The sequence below is a fragment of the Musa acuminata genome, chromosome BXJ2-7, assembly GCF_036884655.1.
Source record: "Musa acuminata AAA Group cultivar baxijiao chromosome BXJ2-7, Cavendish_Baxijiao_AAA, whole genome shotgun sequence".
NCBI classification, from domain to species: Eukaryota; Viridiplantae; Streptophyta; class Magnoliopsida; order Zingiberales; family Musaceae; genus Musa; species Musa acuminata.
In genome coordinates, this window is record NC_088344.1 from 7,113,358 (window position 1) to 7,130,126 (window position 16,769).

Consider the following 16,769-nt stretch of genomic DNA (forward strand, 5'->3'; position numbering starts at 1 on the left):
AATTTCGATTTAAAAAAATTATATTAAAATTTTTAAAATTATGAAAGTGATTCTATTTGTCTTAACCTAATCAATTTTACTGATAGAAACATAAAAATGATAGACAAAAAGATAACTTTAACATATCAATTATATTTTTGACGATGGTAGATGGGGGGCATCGTTGGTGGTCATGGGTAGCTACTATGAATATAGACGAAAAGCGATGATAAGAGATGAGGTGATAATGTAGAGGTTGATATTCTACCTCTGCATCGATGTCGATACAAATGTGATGAAATGGTTGCTTAGCATTTGCGTCAACATCGACGCAGATGTTGAGCGATATTGTCATTCCCTACATTGTTGTTGGCATCGACACAAATATAAAGCAATGAAAGGATCGCTCGGCACTAATGTAGATATTGAGAAGTCCTTTCATTGCTCTACATCTATGTCAACCTAAATGCAGAGCATCGACACTTGCGTTGTCGTCTCACCTTTTATCATCACTCTCCCTCATCCAACACCATCGAAAATATAACTAAAATATTTTATTTTTATAATTATATAAATTTTAATATAAAATTTTTAATTATAAAGATGAAGATACTAAAGAAGTCTAACTATATAAAATAATATAAATATATAATTAACCATAAAGTGGCTCATGTCATATATGTTGAATCTCAGATTTTGATGATGAAGTCAATTGTCATTTGTTATCTAATCCATATGTTGAGATAAGTTTGCAGGATTAACTACGATGGAAGATCATGATCACGTTGGGGGTTCAAGAGTTTGACGGAAGTCCAAACGGTCGTCGGATGTTCTACGGGAACAAATCCGAGAAGTCTAGGAGCTTGCCAAAGAAGCTCATCGGAACTCGCCAAGTGGATCATCGCAAGTCCAGGAGTTTCTCAGAAGTCCGCCGGAGCATCGCCGAAGGTTTATCGGATGTTCGCCGGAAGAAGCGATTGACGCACCAAAGCAAATTACAGTAAATGTCTTAAGAAATACCGTAGTTAGCATGTAGATTAAGTTAGGAATGGGAGGTGATCTCATTAACTTAATCTGGGAGCAATCGGGCCCTTGATAGACCCAAATTAGGTCAAATGGATCAATCGATTCAGACCAGAATTCCTACTAGGTGGTGGCACCGCCAGGGTTGACGGTGACACCGTCCAAGAGATAGTCTCCCAGGAAAGCTGGGCAGTGCAATGGCCCACAACAGTTGCATGTTCTATGGGCTAACTCGACTCTCTCTCTCTCTCTCTCTCTCTCTCTCTCACAGAGTTTGCATCCACTAATGACACCACTAGGTTTCTGAAGAAGCCCTCGGTGATTGGCTGATCTCCCTAAACTCTTTATAGGTCAAATCAGAATAAAGCCATCTTCTCGGACGTGTTGGCTTCAAACATACGGAGAGGCGTCTCTTGCGCAGCTGCGGTTCTCATCTCGAGGGCTCGTCACGCTCCACCACCTTCTTTGCGAGATCAAAGCTAATCTACCTCAGCTCAAGTCATCATCCACGATCAAGTAGCATTAACCATGCAGACTGCCTTTGCACAGCACATACCGCCCGTGTACTGAAAAAGAGGTCGCCTCGCCAAAGTTATATGAGGTCTGGTCGCTGCATAAACGCCAACTACAATTCCGCTGCTCCGAGGCACGGCCGGCCAATAGCACGAAAAGCTTTGGAAGAGCAGGAATACCGACTGAAACACCATGATCAAAACGAGGACGGGAATAGACCTTGGAAATGATCTCTATATGTCTGCTTCTTGGATATGATCTCGATACAGTCTCTTCATCTTCCTTGAGCCCAACCAGAATTGAATTAGGGTGACCTCCCCTGCCCTACGTCGACGACTTCGACATATTTCGAGGCTGGTTTCTGTGTTCCTCTTGCCTGTTGAGGTACTTCCAACTCCTGTCTTGCTATTGGATGCGTCTGCATACAACACGAACCAAATTTTCTTTTAAGAATTCAACCCGCAAAACAGTATATATGCTGCACCAAATTAACATTCCCTGCTACAGTTTGTCTAAATGAATACATTTGGGTATTATGCCATTTCTCTCAACCGTCCTATATATCACCCCAACTAACATACATTTCAAAAGCACTTTACACCAAAATCTGCACTGGCATAGGATGAATGCCATCCCATCAAGCGCCAGCCAACCTCCAAACCCGAATGAGAGCCTTCTGCCGTCCAGATGAGAGGCAATTCAGGGGGGATCCCATTTATGATATTGAAATTTCATATGGATCTTGAGGTAACATGGATCTCGACTCAATTCATTAATGAAGCTAGTGGACCAAAGTCGCTATTCTAGCTCCATCATGCATTCTTGTGAATTCCTTGTCACAAATCATGAGAACCCTGAATCATCAAAGCTATGCGCTTATTTGCACTATCAGAACGAAGGCAATCACCTTTATACCCTAACTGCACATGGAACTGGATTATTACCATCAACCAGAGCACCAAAAACATCCAACAATGGCAGCGGTCAATGAAATGACTTCATTACCTCACTGCTATCAGAGTTGAACCACCGCAGCAAAACTCCAAGATGAACCACTGCAGGGATCAGCTTGAACAACAATGGAGTGGTCACCTGAAAAATATGTGAAGTTGCTTGAAGCCAAAAATAAAAGAAGAAGAAGAAGAAAACATGAGATTTTTAGCGTGGCATGTGTAACAAGGACGCTTTAGGACACCCATCTCAAGCAAAGAATAATTGTCAATTTAAAGGTCAAGTGAAAGATATGAAGGGAGAGAAGCCCTATGCTCAAGTAATATGTTATTAGCAGTAGCTAACAGGCAGTTGTTCTATTTAATTACCACATTCCAAAGGATAAACTTCTTAAGAACTACATACCAAGCTAAGTGCAGTCGTCCCCAATAGTAAGAGATACAGTTTACCCTGTCAAAAGCAAAAAAAACAATCGTATGGTCACATGACTTGGTAAAAGAAGTCACATGATTACAAGGACTTAATTACCAGTTAAAAAGATTCATGGTTAAAATATTGATGTCTGCATATTGAAAAGACAACCATATGAGAACCTAAAGTGTATATATGCATGAACAACTCAACCAGCTATTGTCAACATGGAGCAGCATTGTGACCTGCTCATCAACCTGCATTCCTGAATTTATGTTTTAACTAATAACACCTTACAGCTGCACCAGACATAGTGGTCCTCTGCAAAAGCTATATATATATATATATATATATATAGATACACACACACACACATACATGAAGAATGAAGTTTTGATGTATATCAAATGAGCATCATGTCGGCTATTACATATTTAGTTGACCAAAGAAACCAAAATTGTGTTTGGATAAATAGTTCAATAATGAAAACATTCAAGCCTGTATCTAATTGAATTTAGTAATTTAATCATTATGAATCAACACAAAAGAAACTAGAAATTATATTACCTCAACTAGATGAAGATTTGAAGCACGACTTAAAAGAACGAATGCAAATTCTCCAATCTGAGCCAGAGACATGCCAACCTACATAAGAAGGCATTAGAGAAGGCTTATAAAATGAAAAAAGGAACTAAACATACAAGTACGAGGGAGTTAGAATCTTACAAGAAGTGATGTCTTATTATTGTAGCCAAATCCTTTTACAACAATGGTAACCACTACTGTTTTAACAATGATTACCAGGATTACAGCTGCAAACAAGATATCTACATGATTCCAAAGGAAGTGGACATGAATTAGCATCCCAATGCTAGCAAGGAAAAGAGCTGCAAAGAAGTTGCGGATAGGTTCAATCTGCAAAAAGAAACAAACCTGAAATAAGAGAATATACATTGAATAAATAAAAGAAAAATGATAACCAACAAACTTGATGAGTATAAGAGCACATTACTATATTCAAACTACCATAAAAGGAAAGTGATGATAAAATTTCATAACTCCCATAAAATGAAGCATAAATATTAGATTTTTTTCTTGATCTTCTCATAATAATTAATGAACTTTTCACCAGTCAACACCAGTAGTGTGCTGGCACATGCACAATACAACACTTAGTTTCTTTCATAACCAAGTGCATTTTGACCAGAGATAAAGTCATGGAAAGTAGCAAAAGGTTTAACTTGTAAGTATAATCCATGAACTAGAAATCACCTTTGTCTCCACAGAATTAATTGATTTGGATCTGCAGTTCCAATGACCTCAGTATGTATGTTAGTGTTGATTGTTTAGTGCAACTGAACTGAATTTAAATGGGTCAAGGGACATTTAGTGTGTTTGGCATCGTTAAACAACTGTCAGGTTCAGTACATTCACCCATTGAAGATGAGAGGTATTTTAACATTTCAAGTACTAGGACAACAACATGCCATAATTTCCCAACTATGAGGTCTACATGGATCATTTCCAGTTTTGGGGCTCTATCTGTTACCAGTCAAACTAAAAGCAACGGAATCTCCTTTATTATTTTAATAAGTTATCTTAGTTCCTCATCTAACTCTTCCCACACCACTGATCTTCTAGTCAATTAAACTAGTTTAAGTGGGCCATTCATTAAAAATGGGTTAGGTAAGTTCCTATTTACCAAATATATGATGAAGTTGACTTTTGCTCCTGCAAAATGAAAAAGGCTTCTTTCAGTGAAGTAGTACACTTTTGCACTTCGACACGTGGTTCGTGGAAACAAAAGTATGGAAGCTACAACACTCATTGAAGCCGCACAGGTGGCAAAATTAAAACCAAAAGCTTAATCCAATCAAATGAATTAAAAAAATCAGTCAGAAGTAAAGAGTAAAACCATCAACTTCTTCAGATGACAAAAGGCTGAAAGAGAAGCATAATCAGTGTCATAACTTTCTGTTTTATGTGAAACAAGTCAACAACAGTAATAAAAATGTCCTTACTTGCTCAAGGGTATGTTGTGAAAGATCTGTGGTTGATATCATTACTCCAGCAGCAAATGAACCCAATTCAAGACTCAGGCCCAACTTGTCACTACACTGAGATAATTACCAAAACAATCAATAAGAAATGCATCCACACAGCAGCATTTGAAATAGTTTGTAGTAAAATTGAAGGCACCTGACAAGTTCATAACATCATTAGGCACAAACTTCTAGAGCTATGAAGTTAAACTAATGAGTTGCCACAAAAATACATTGATCCTTTAGAAATAACTAACATAGATATCTCAGTCCTAGAATTGGTGGGATGGAGCAACAAGTCCTTAATCACAAAATTCACTAACCTACTAAAAGATATAGATCTGAGGCAGAGAGAAACCTTCAGGATATTTACATTTTACACCCAACTAAAAACAGATATGGCAACTTTAGGACACTCAAATATTGGTTCCATGCCAAAATACTGATCATTTGTTGTGGCTTTTAAACCTGAAGAAAACTCCAATTCCTTTTTTGATTGTTCCTAGTTCAGCCACATAATCTGCTCAATTACAATAGCTACCAACATGTGAATAGAAAAATGGTTAGGGATTTAAGATGACTTCAAGAAAATTAAATGACTATTCAAGGCACCAATCAATTGGATTTTTTTTAAACTACACTGTGAACACGTAATTCTGTTCCCAACAATAACAAAAAAAAAAAGGATATGTTCACTTAACCAAGGAACACAGTTTCCACTTTCCATAATGAATAAATGAATTCCAAGAGGATGCAAAAAAAATTGGATATGTTCACTTAACCAAGGAACACAGTTTCCATTTTCCATAATGTATAAATGAATTCCAAGAGGATGCAACAGAACTTGGACGTGATGAACATTTAAGTTCATGTTTCAGAAGACTCAGAGTAAAAGGCAGGGGCAAATAAACACATAGATGATAGTTATAGAAGAAAAAGCATAATTACAAGAACGAAATATAAGACAGCTTTTGACAGAATTAGAGAGTATCCATGAAGTAAACAAGGCAAAGGCTACACAGATGCACAAACTTAATTTGTTTTCATGCTTGAATTTACAATATCAGAAAATGAGGAAAAAACATAAGTTTAGTATCAGATTGTCGTACTTGAGTGCAGGATATTGGAAATCTAGAAAACAAGCTTACATAAGATTACCCAAGTAAATCCCAAATACAATGTCCTTATTGATACTCTTGTTGTCATTTGCAACTTTGCCTCAAAGAAAGATGAGAAAAGATCCACCTTTTGGCCCCAGAAGCTAGGGTCTAGAACCCGAAATGTCAAACCAATGCTTTCATGTTTTAGAGAGAAAGTGCAAGGAAAGGTTCCACTATGCTAACTTACCTAACTTGCAAATGATTTAGAAACAGGTACTTAAGTAGTCAGATGATACCAAATTTTGTCTGAACCAAGGTATACAATTTCGTACCGTACCGAAGTTTCGACATTCGCTCGTTACGGTACGAAACTGTATACCGAGTGATATACCGTTCGGTATATCGCTCGGTATATATATATATATAAAGGCAACGTCGCATCGCCTCGGCAACGTCACCTTTTCCTTCTCCCACGTGAGGCGACGTCGCCTTTTCCTTCTCCCACGCGGGACGACGTCGCCAAAGCGATGCGACGCCACCTCGTTTATATATATATATATATATATATATATATATATATATATATATGGCGACGTCGCGTCGCCTCGGTGACATCATCGAAAAAGGCCAAAAATATTTATATATTATATATATATATATATATATATATATATATATATATATATATATATATATATATATATATATATATATATATATATATATTCTTCCGGTAACGGGAGATCCGCGTACCGGTAAGCTGACGGACTGATACATACCGCCCGTACCGAATGGTATTATTCGAAATTGCATATCTTGATCTGAACCCTCCACTGACCCTGATGCTAACTGTAATTAATGTGCCACTAAAATTATTTGCCTTAAGAAAATAGTCCGCAAGATATTAATTGATCGAGTTCTCATCTGGGTGTGACTGATATCTTACAGCAAATCTTATTTAAGCATGAAATAGTTTAAATGCAAAAGGCAGTTATCAGGTATCATTTACCACAACAGAGACAAAGAAATTAGCACTAACATACAGAGAAAATGTAAGGAAAAAGCTAAACAACTGAAAGTAATTGGAGACAAACCCAAGCAACTAGTAAACAGAATGCCACCGATGCCAATTGATAGAGTTCATTGGTCTGCACAAATAACATGCAAGTCAGTGAACATTATGCACACACCCCATGTATTAGAAGACTTTGAGCATGAAAAATGGAGAAAAGTTTATAATAAATAGTCTGATTTTGAGCATGATAAATGGAGAAAGGCTTATATAAATAGTATTTTAGTTGGAAGATACCTGAGATGAAAGACTAATCATCAGCCTGAGAAACCAAGGCACACATGTACGGGATAATATAGAAAGTATTGCCAAAAATGTGCATAGCACAACCAACCTGGTAGCAGTTTCAACAAAAGCAGTCAACTCCCATTTCCATTTGAGCAATTTAATAAGAAGCATAAAATGACAGAGCAACAAAATGAATTCATAATCTTGACATAATTTTATTCAATAAGACTAAAATAATTAGACAATTTACTAAGAACTCAAATTATTGAGGAACTACTACAACCTGCATACAGTGTGTTATATGACACAATTTAACAGTGGATCACAGAATGATATGCCCCAAGTGATTAGTAAGTTACAATACACAAAACAACTGAAAAGTGTAACACCAACTGTACGAAACAATTGCTTTCTTGTAAATTCAGCATCCAGAAAAGTGCACTGCTTCCAGATAACAACAAAGCAGCAACTGAAAGGAAAGCAATTTAGCAACAAAACAACATGTGGAAAGAGGTATTACTTACGACTTAGTAACTGATACAAGCCCCTGAAATATACCAGATGTGCCACCCAAAACTGGAAGTAGTGCAAACAACAAGCCAACAGCACAATCCTAGCATAAAATTGAAACTTAAACATAAATTCAGGATCTTAAAAAGATGAGTATATCTGCAGCTGCAAGTTTCCCTGGCTTCTACCGATATCCGGTCAATGCAAAGAGCACCACTGGTAAAAATATTACGAGAAATTTTTGTTTCATAACTTAATCCACAGCACCTGGAGTATGAGGGTCCCAACAGTAACTTGACCATGAAGGGCATTAACACTGTTTCTTTCCATCAGAAACTTCAAAACCTGCATGAATTGGTTGCATTATTAGAAAAATGTTCCACCTTCTGGCAGGTTCATTCTGTTTTTGTTTTTCATGCCATTTATAACAAATAAGAGCATTTTATTCCATGTTTTCTAGAAACTAAATGGTCATGGAAATAGTGATCTCAAGAAGTGAGGAACAGAAGCTAACTAAGGCTGCCAGTACTTTCTGCCTCTAAAATTTCTTGGAGCAAATATTTTTTGCTTCAAGAAATTTCAGAGGGAAAATAACTACTCACAGAAAAAATAGTCAAAAGCATCACTTCTGATAACTTATCTTTAAAGATATAAAACAGGAAAGAAAATAATAAATTGGTCATGTTAGCATGAGAGCAGGATCTTTGTACTCTACCACCTTCAGCCAGTGGCACATGGCACCAGAATACATATTCAAATTGTCTTTCATCTCTGCAAAATAGAAGTTTCTAGCTGATAAGACAAATTGTATTTCATCTTTGGGAAAGAAAGCCTAAGATATGAAAAAAATGAGAAACTGCAGTCACTTGAAGTAACAGCTAAAGTACATAGTTTAAGAGGAATCTCTCTTCATCATTTTCATTTTATACATGTATTAACTATCCCTGAAGCAACTTATAAATTATAATAAGTCACTATTATAGAAATTGATATGGAACTCCAGTCTCAAACAAATGCCATTTTTTTATGCATTACATTACAAAAATACATATGCAGCTAACATAGAGAAATGCATTTCCAAGCAAAGATATACTCCATTTATTGCACTTGGATTTCTGTTATATCTTAAATGTAAACTCACCACAGCAGTTGATGACATAGACAAGAAGGCACCAACAAATATTCCTTCTGAAGTTTTGCCTCCACATAACTGCATAACAGTGCAGCATATGGTTTGGTGTCAATTGATGATGCATAAAGCTTGATGAACACAAACTTCAGTGCAAAAGAGTATTATTATATCCCAGTAACAATCGGTAAATAGCAAAATAGCAACAAAAATATAGTTAAACAAGAAACTAACAATTTTTCCACAATGAGAAGAACAAACAATAACATGAGCCACTAATCATACTCAAATCTTATATAAAAAAAAAAAGTCATTTTGAAAGTCATTAAAAAAACAATAGACATTTCAAGTTAAAGATCCAAACTATGCAAAGTCCTTTAAAATACTTATACTAATCTGCATAAATAAAGATGCTCAAAGAAATGGTGACCCAAAAGATTTGCCTTAAAACTCTTAAGGAAACAGTTCAAAATATTTTTTGATAGGCAGCTGAATATGATTTATGATTAATCATAGACATTTTTGTCAATCAATTCACCACACACAGAAGTGTTGTCAGAATCTTATTACTGAATAACTTGAATTTCATAATCCACATAAAAATGGCCTTAAACAAACCCAATCCTGTATTTAAATCAGTTTTATATATGATAACAAGGAGATATCAAAATATCTGATTATGCTATTTAGCTTTTACGAATAGATGGGAACAAGAGAAGGCACTACAAATGTCTAAAGGAAGCACTGTTACTATGATGAACACAAGTTCTAAACAGCCAGCCTTCCTTAGATAAGGTAACCATATAAACAGTGTTTTCAAAAGGCACTTGGGCACTTATCTAGGCGATCGGGTGAGGCGAGGCGAGGCGAGGCCCGAGCACCTCGCGAAACCCCCAGACGCAGCGCTTCAATGAAGTGCTACTCGGGCGCTCGCCTGAGCCAGGTGCCAAGCACCTCGAGCGAGCACCCAAGCCAACTTTGGTCAAGTTCAAAATTTGATTCGATTGGACTTACAAATTGGTTCAATCGAACCAACTAACATAGTTATCCTAACACCGTCCAACCCCCTCCCTCGCATGACCCAGTAAAAGAAAACAAAGGTGAAAGAAACCCTACATCTATTGCCTTTATTCGCTCTGCCAACCGTCGTCAGCAACCTCGTCCAATCTTGTTTGCTGCTGCAGCTCAACTGTCGTCGTTGCAACTCATCTGTCACTGCAGCTCGTCTAAACCCTAAACCTCTTCTGCCGCTATAGCTGTGTCTGCTGCTATAGTAGCTCTGTCCGCCGCTAATGGCAACCTCTTCCATTGCCTTCGTTTGTCGCCTTCGCACGCTTCGTCCGACGCTGAAGCTCCGTCCACTGTTGTCAACAACATCGTCTGCTACCTTCGTTCGCCGCCTCTGCTTCCCCCACCTTCCTATTAATTAAATTGCTTCATCCATTCCCCTACCTTCCTATTATATCTACAACACCATGGGCAATATGCACTTTGATTTATACATGAAACTCCCTTAGCTTTTACTTGATGATGTCTTAGAGCAACAAAACATTCCTGGTTAACAAGATGCTTTTGGAGCAGTTTAATTCTAACATAGGTCTTGATAAACATGTTTAGCATATTTCTATTTAGTTATATATTATTTTAATTATAATATTTAGGAGCATCTTGCTTCGCTTGGGTGGACGCCTAGGCAAGCGCCTCGAGAGTTTTGAGACCTTGACACATTTTGACGCCTAGCGCTTTTTAAATCACTGCATGTAAAAGAATGTCCTAAAGACCACCATATGGTGAAAGCTAAAGATGAAATTTACTAGTGGTTGGCAAGCGGAGCAGATACAGATGCTAGCAGCCAATATTTTACCAAGCAGATCAAGGATCCTGAAACAGTCACTATTCCCATGCTTAGATCAAGCATTTGAAGGAGCCATTTGGACCAACAATCTCTCCTGTGTCAGCCAGTTGCAACATAAGAAATGCCTTTCATAGCCCAACATATTGATTGAAATGGTAATAAAAAATGAAGCATTGTAATAGGTTGTTGCAGTTTGTAAAGGTATCCATCAAAACATCACTGCCATGAACAAGAACCACAAGAATGACACCAATCAAATGTCAGCATATATGTATCTCAATGCATTGTGCCAACTGAACAAGAACATTATACATTTCCAAAGTGCAAGACAGAAAAATTCACAAGGTGCAGCATAGGCAAAATTAATAATGCATTGTATGATACTAAAAAGGATATTGCCGAATACAACTGCTATTAGAAGGAAGATTGAAACATACCGACGCAATTATCCCACACAAACACATAAATAGAGCAATTTGAAGAAAGCCTCCAATAATAGCCACAGCCCGAACAACCCGAAGCTGTAAATGCAATGCAACAGCAACTAGAATCAAGATGTAGCATATGAATTGTGCAAATCTTCCACAGCAAGATAGCAGAACACAGAAAATATTTGACAAGATTACCTTAGTTATAGAGAATTCCAGGCCCAAGGCGAAAAGAAGGAAAATCACGCCAAACTGAGCTACTGTTTCAACCTACAAATAAAAGTTCCATCGTAGTGCAGTAAGCAAGTAGCATATAAAACAAAGTTAATACTAATGAATATTCTAATGATAATTCAATAAATAGTATAAGGAAAAATATAACTTTGTACAATAACTACTATTATTGACTAAAACAAGTTTTTCCACATAACCAGGTCAAAACTTTTCTTGGGTACTTTTAAGCAACAATTGTTGGCTTTTCATAGTAACCAAACAACACAGTCAAAATTTTGCATTTCATATATACATAAAAGTGAACAGTTAGAGTTGCTCATGTTGACAATGGGTAAACAAGAGAATTATATTTTTAGAAACAAGATATAAAAGTGAATAACCAAAGTTACATTACTCCCACAAAGAAAAAGTAACTGTCAACAAAGCAAAGGCACCTTACTTGCACCATTTCACTGATGAAACGAAAACCTCCAGGTCCAATTATTGATCCCGCAAGCAAGTAACCAGTAATTACCTGAAATACTCATAAATCAACAAATACATTCCTGTGGAGAGGACAACGGTGACATGCGGTAGAGAAAAATGCAACTACAACCCACAATAAAAGAACATGAGGCACAGGGCGAAACCTCATTAGTTTATCAAAATCAATGAATAAATTATAGAAATAAGAACATCGATTTTTTATTACTCACTGGCTGTCCTGCACAGGCAAATGCAATTCCACCACATGTTGCAGAGACAATGACGACCACGAGATCAGAAATCAACCTGCAGAAACAATGTTCTAGTATGTCACACAAACAAGTCATGGTATTAAAACTTCAACATTACCTCATAGTCTCATAATGTTCACCTCAGGTCTAACTGTAGTACAGGATATTTTGACTTGGGATTGGATATGATGAAAACGTTATCCTGTTATACAAAATTTATCATGCATTGAATACCTTCACTGAGAAAGTAACTGTCAAAATAAACATAAGCACATTGGTAATAGAGAAATATTCTTTTATCAATGTGTATCCAAAGAAATTCCTAACATGTAGGATTGAGGGTTTTCTGCAAACTTGTACCACCTTGCGATCTATTAAGGTGGGAATGTCCTCCGCTCGGTTCTCATTATCCAGATTAAAAACATCTTGAAACTGAAATGACCTGGAAAGAAGAATAAAATGGTTTAAAAGAGTCGGCTAAAAAAGTCATGCTTAACATCTTTCTGACTGACTAAATATGGGAAAATAAAGACAAAACTATTTCAAAAGAAACATATATGTATAAGTAAAAAATATTTAACAAGATAATCACATACTTCTCTTCTTTAGTTTCATTCTTCTTTGTTGTAACTCTAGCTACAGTCTCCAGAACTGCCTGGTAAAGAAAAGAAGAAAAAAAAACTCAGAGGTATGTAATGATCCACTTCGCATTCTCAAAGAGCTTACTCAAAGGAAAAGATATCCAACCCAATTATGATAATTAACAATCCAAGCCACCAGAACTTCACCATGTATACTAAAGTAAATTCGGCACCAAGCAGTAATATAAGAAATAATGTGAACCTATAAACTAAACAAAAAACATTCACCAAAAATATAGGCCTGCTTCCAACAATTTGCTGCTAGATAGGTGGCAACATCAGAGTTAGTGCTGCAATCACCAACGCAAGCAATTGAATAGAAACAGCACCAATCAGTCCCATGAACGAGATGGAAAGTATCTATGAGCCATTAAATAGTACAGTTTGCATCAGTGACAGTAAGAAATATTCAAGTATGTATAAATCAAAGACTAAATAATCTTGTCGACATGGTTTATTGTCATCATTCTTCTATTTTCTTTTTAAATCAATGATTCCCATGCATCTTGTTAAACTTTAACAGAAAAAACATTGAATCAAAAACTGACGGCAACTTAAATTCTTTTGTATTTTCCAAATACCTTATGCACTAGACTGGTACCAGGCAGTCAGAGAACAAATTATATACTGTATAATCTATATGCTCATAGATACAACATATACAGCAGTTTATCATCTTAGATTAAGCACTTAACAACATAAAAATTACATCTGTATACGCACATAAGTCCGAAAACAATAAATTCGCGTGTGATAATGTAGCTTAGCATCTCCAGATTTGTTGCCATCCAAATGTGGCTTCCCAACTGCGATAGCCACAGGCATAAATCCTTCAAAGCTGTTAACCATGATCTAGATCATGTAGGCATAATTTAAAAGATGCTATCCTACACAACTACCAACATGAACATCGGATTCTTACTGCATAATCTAGTGGATTCCAAAGAATCCTCTCTCAACCAACCATAAAATGCTAGTCTCCACAACCTAGTGTAACAAATAAGATGGAACAAATTATATACTGTATAATCTATATGCTCATAGATACAACATATACAGCAGTTTATCATCTTAGATTAAGCACTTAACAACATAAAAATTACATCTGTATATGCACATAAGTCTGAAAACAATAAATTCGCATGTGATAATGTAGCTTAGCATCTCCAGATTTGTTGCCATCCAAATATGGCTTCCCAACTGCGATAGCCACAGGCATAAATCCTTAAAAGCTGTTAACCATGATCTAGATCATGTAGGCATAATTTAAAAGATGCTATCCTACACAACTACCAACATGAACATCGGATTCTTACTACATAATCTAGTGGATTCCAAAGAATCGTCTTTCAACCAACCATAAAATGCTAGTCTCCACAACCTAGTGTAACAAATAAGATGGAAAAATTCATCCCGCAACAACAACAAAGAATGAACCACTAACTACCCATCAATACAAGTAGACCATGTAAAGATGTTCATTGAGCCATCTCCGGAAGGAATTTCAATCAATAAAGGCATCAAGAAACAGACATATTGTTTGTAACTGAAGGAAAACGAAAACCTTGTTGCTTACATGTGTGAAAAGAGAACCATCGAATGTTACACAAACATTACCTGTTTCTCGGCAACACTGTTGTTGAAGCCACCAGGATCAGCTTCTGCAGAACAAGCGAAATGATTAAATTGATCAAATCCAGTTGTACATCTAACAGAATAGGCATGTAGAAGAATGTAATGGTGAAAATTTGAAGGATCAGAAAATTCACTTTATGAACCCTTAAAAACTTGAAAGATCGTTGAGTAAAGAACAATACATTAACTGAATTACCACAAACGGGGCCCGAGATCCTCGAATGTGACCAACATTCCCCAGAGCCACAATCAAATTTTACCTTAATTACTCAAGATCTCACAAACTAACTAATATATGAACTTGTTAAGCAGCCCTTAGAATCAGCAATATAATTCCCAGTCTCCATTTCTCCACAAGAACCCCAAATTCCATTGTATAATTTCAGCATCCAAGAAAGCCAAAGACGCAACAGGTTTTGTAACTTAATTTGAGCAAAGAAATAGATACCCTAATTGATAGAGCAGAAGGTTGAAATGTTTTCGTGGTAATACACCCACTTTACTCAAGAATTCAGTACGAAATCAAGAACCGAGATCGGTAACCACCAATTCAAGAACCCTAACAAATTATCCTCTCCGATCACATTTCCACGCATCAAGAAACCCACCCTCCCAACAAAGAGCAAAAGAGACGAGGAGCTCAGATCTGCACGAACCTCCGCCATTCTGCTCGTTCTCAGGGAACTCCTTCTCGAGCGCGCGGTCGATCATGTCGGCGAAGCTACCCTCCTTGGCGGCCTCTCCCTTGAGCGCCTCGGTCGCGTTGGCCGCATCGGAGTCCCCGGCCCCAGCCAAGCAGGCGAGTCCGAAGAAGACAGCGACGAACAGGAACGAGAAGACGAGAGACCCAGCGGCGTCGCGAGGCCGCGGGGGCGGCTGGCGGCGACGGAGGTGCAGGCTCTCCATCGAGTTCGGAGGTGGCGGATCAGCTTTAACCGGAATGCCGAGAGAGGGAGAGACGGCGAGGTCGGTTAACCACCCCACCTCCCCCGTCTTCCTTTCTTCTTCCTACTCTTTTTTGGCTCTTCTCTCGGATCAAAGGGAAAACCTATCGGTTTATTTCTTGTTACTGTGATTTGGTTGCAACACCGGAAACCGGAGATGATGATGAGGAGTCGGGTGAGGTGGACGAGGCTGGCTTGTGGTGATCGATTTGTGACCGTCTGATGAGAGATCTCAGCTGACACTTCAAAAATGGGAAAACTTTTATTTCGATTTTCTTATTAAACATGTTATTCCGGGCACCCTTCCCAGCACGACATTTAAAGGTGCCAATCACACCTCTGCACACGTATCAAAGCATGAAGGGGTTATTGGGCCGCCCGGGCCATCCACACATAATAAATAATAATAATAATAATAATAAATAAATAATAATAATAATTGTGATCATATGGTACCTGTGGGCTTCGCTCACGGTCCAAATGTTTCTCATTTTCCATTTTTCATACCTGAAAATGGACAAAATATTATAAATAAAGTATATAACATTAAACAATATCAATATATTCATTCTTTTGGCCATTTCCAAAAGTTTTATCATTTTTTGAGAACTCAAAAGACCCATATCTCTGTTCTATAGTATTATTATAATTTAGAATGATACTTTTCTTGCACAGCCATTTCAAAGTTTTTCAATTTTTTAATATATTTTAAGCTTTATATTTTTGTTTCATAATTGTGTTGCATATGTCTACTTATTTTATCTATATATATCTCTACATCCATCCTCAGGAAGTTCATTACACACTTGTTTCAGTTTCATCCCCCCAAGAAGCAACAGCCTCTCATTCTTCTGGTGCTGCAGACCTATCTCACGATTCAGATGTTCTAAGAAAATGAATGGGGCATTTATTGTTTATTTCTTACTATAGATGTAGCTACAGAAATATATGAAGTGAAGAATCACACTTCAGACTATAAAAAAGAACATTATAATCAATAGGATTATATCAGCTAACTCAAGAATGCTACATCCATGAACACTTCACATCATGTTCATGGCCTCCGGATGTGGTTGAAACCCTCCTCGATCGAAGAGTTGGCAGCTGCATACACATCCAAGAGCTCGGATTTTGAATCTAGGCACTGTCCCTGTGACTCGAAACCATGCTCACCTTTTGAATCCAACTTCTCTACCTGTATAAGAGCAGATCCTTCTTGCGGAGATTTAGAACTCCCCATGTCATCAGGCGATTGGTCTCCATCAGCAAGCTGAGCCTTACCTTGATCCTTGGAACTCAGTTGTCATCTCTAGAGATCGGAGGTATTGGCTACTTACTACCACAGTTCAGCTCGACTT

At 37.3% G+C, this 16,769-nt stretch overlaps 1 protein-coding gene across 3 annotated transcripts; it reads right to left on the reverse strand.

Moving 5' to 3' along the window:
- Positions 1-1,085: 1,085 nt before the first annotated feature.
- Positions 1,086-15,886, reverse strand: LOC135616920 (K(+) efflux antiporter 4-like). 3 transcript variants are annotated; one of them, XM_065116656.1, is made up of 20 exons: positions 15,124-15,750; positions 14,450-14,493; positions 12,788-12,846; positions 12,555-12,633; positions 12,332-12,393; positions 12,171-12,246; positions 11,915-11,989; positions 11,440-11,511; positions 11,251-11,334; positions 8,971-9,039; positions 8,097-8,174; positions 7,844-7,932; positions 7,329-7,425; positions 7,114-7,167; positions 4,899-4,994; positions 3,604-3,792; positions 3,445-3,522; positions 2,872-2,916; positions 2,521-2,607; positions 1,086-1,933 (listed from the first exon to the last, which is right to left on the reverse strand). In XM_065116656.1, the coding sequence occupies exons 1-20, from the start codon at positions 15,371-15,373 to the stop codon at positions 1,820-1,822; spliced, it is 1,797 nt and encodes a 598-aa protein (XP_064972728.1). In that variant the 5' UTR covers positions 15,374-15,750; the 3' UTR covers positions 1,086-1,819. The 3 variants fall into 3 exon arrangements, with proteins under 3 accessions (XP_064972728.1, XP_064972727.1, XP_064972729.1); XM_065116655.1 differs by lacking the exon at positions 1,086-1,933 and adding exons at positions 1,969-2,435; positions 15,868-15,886 and having other exon boundaries at positions 11,251-11,511; XM_065116657.1 differs by lacking the exon at positions 1,086-1,933 and adding an exon at positions 1,969-2,435.
- Positions 15,887-16,769: the final 883 nt, after the last annotated feature.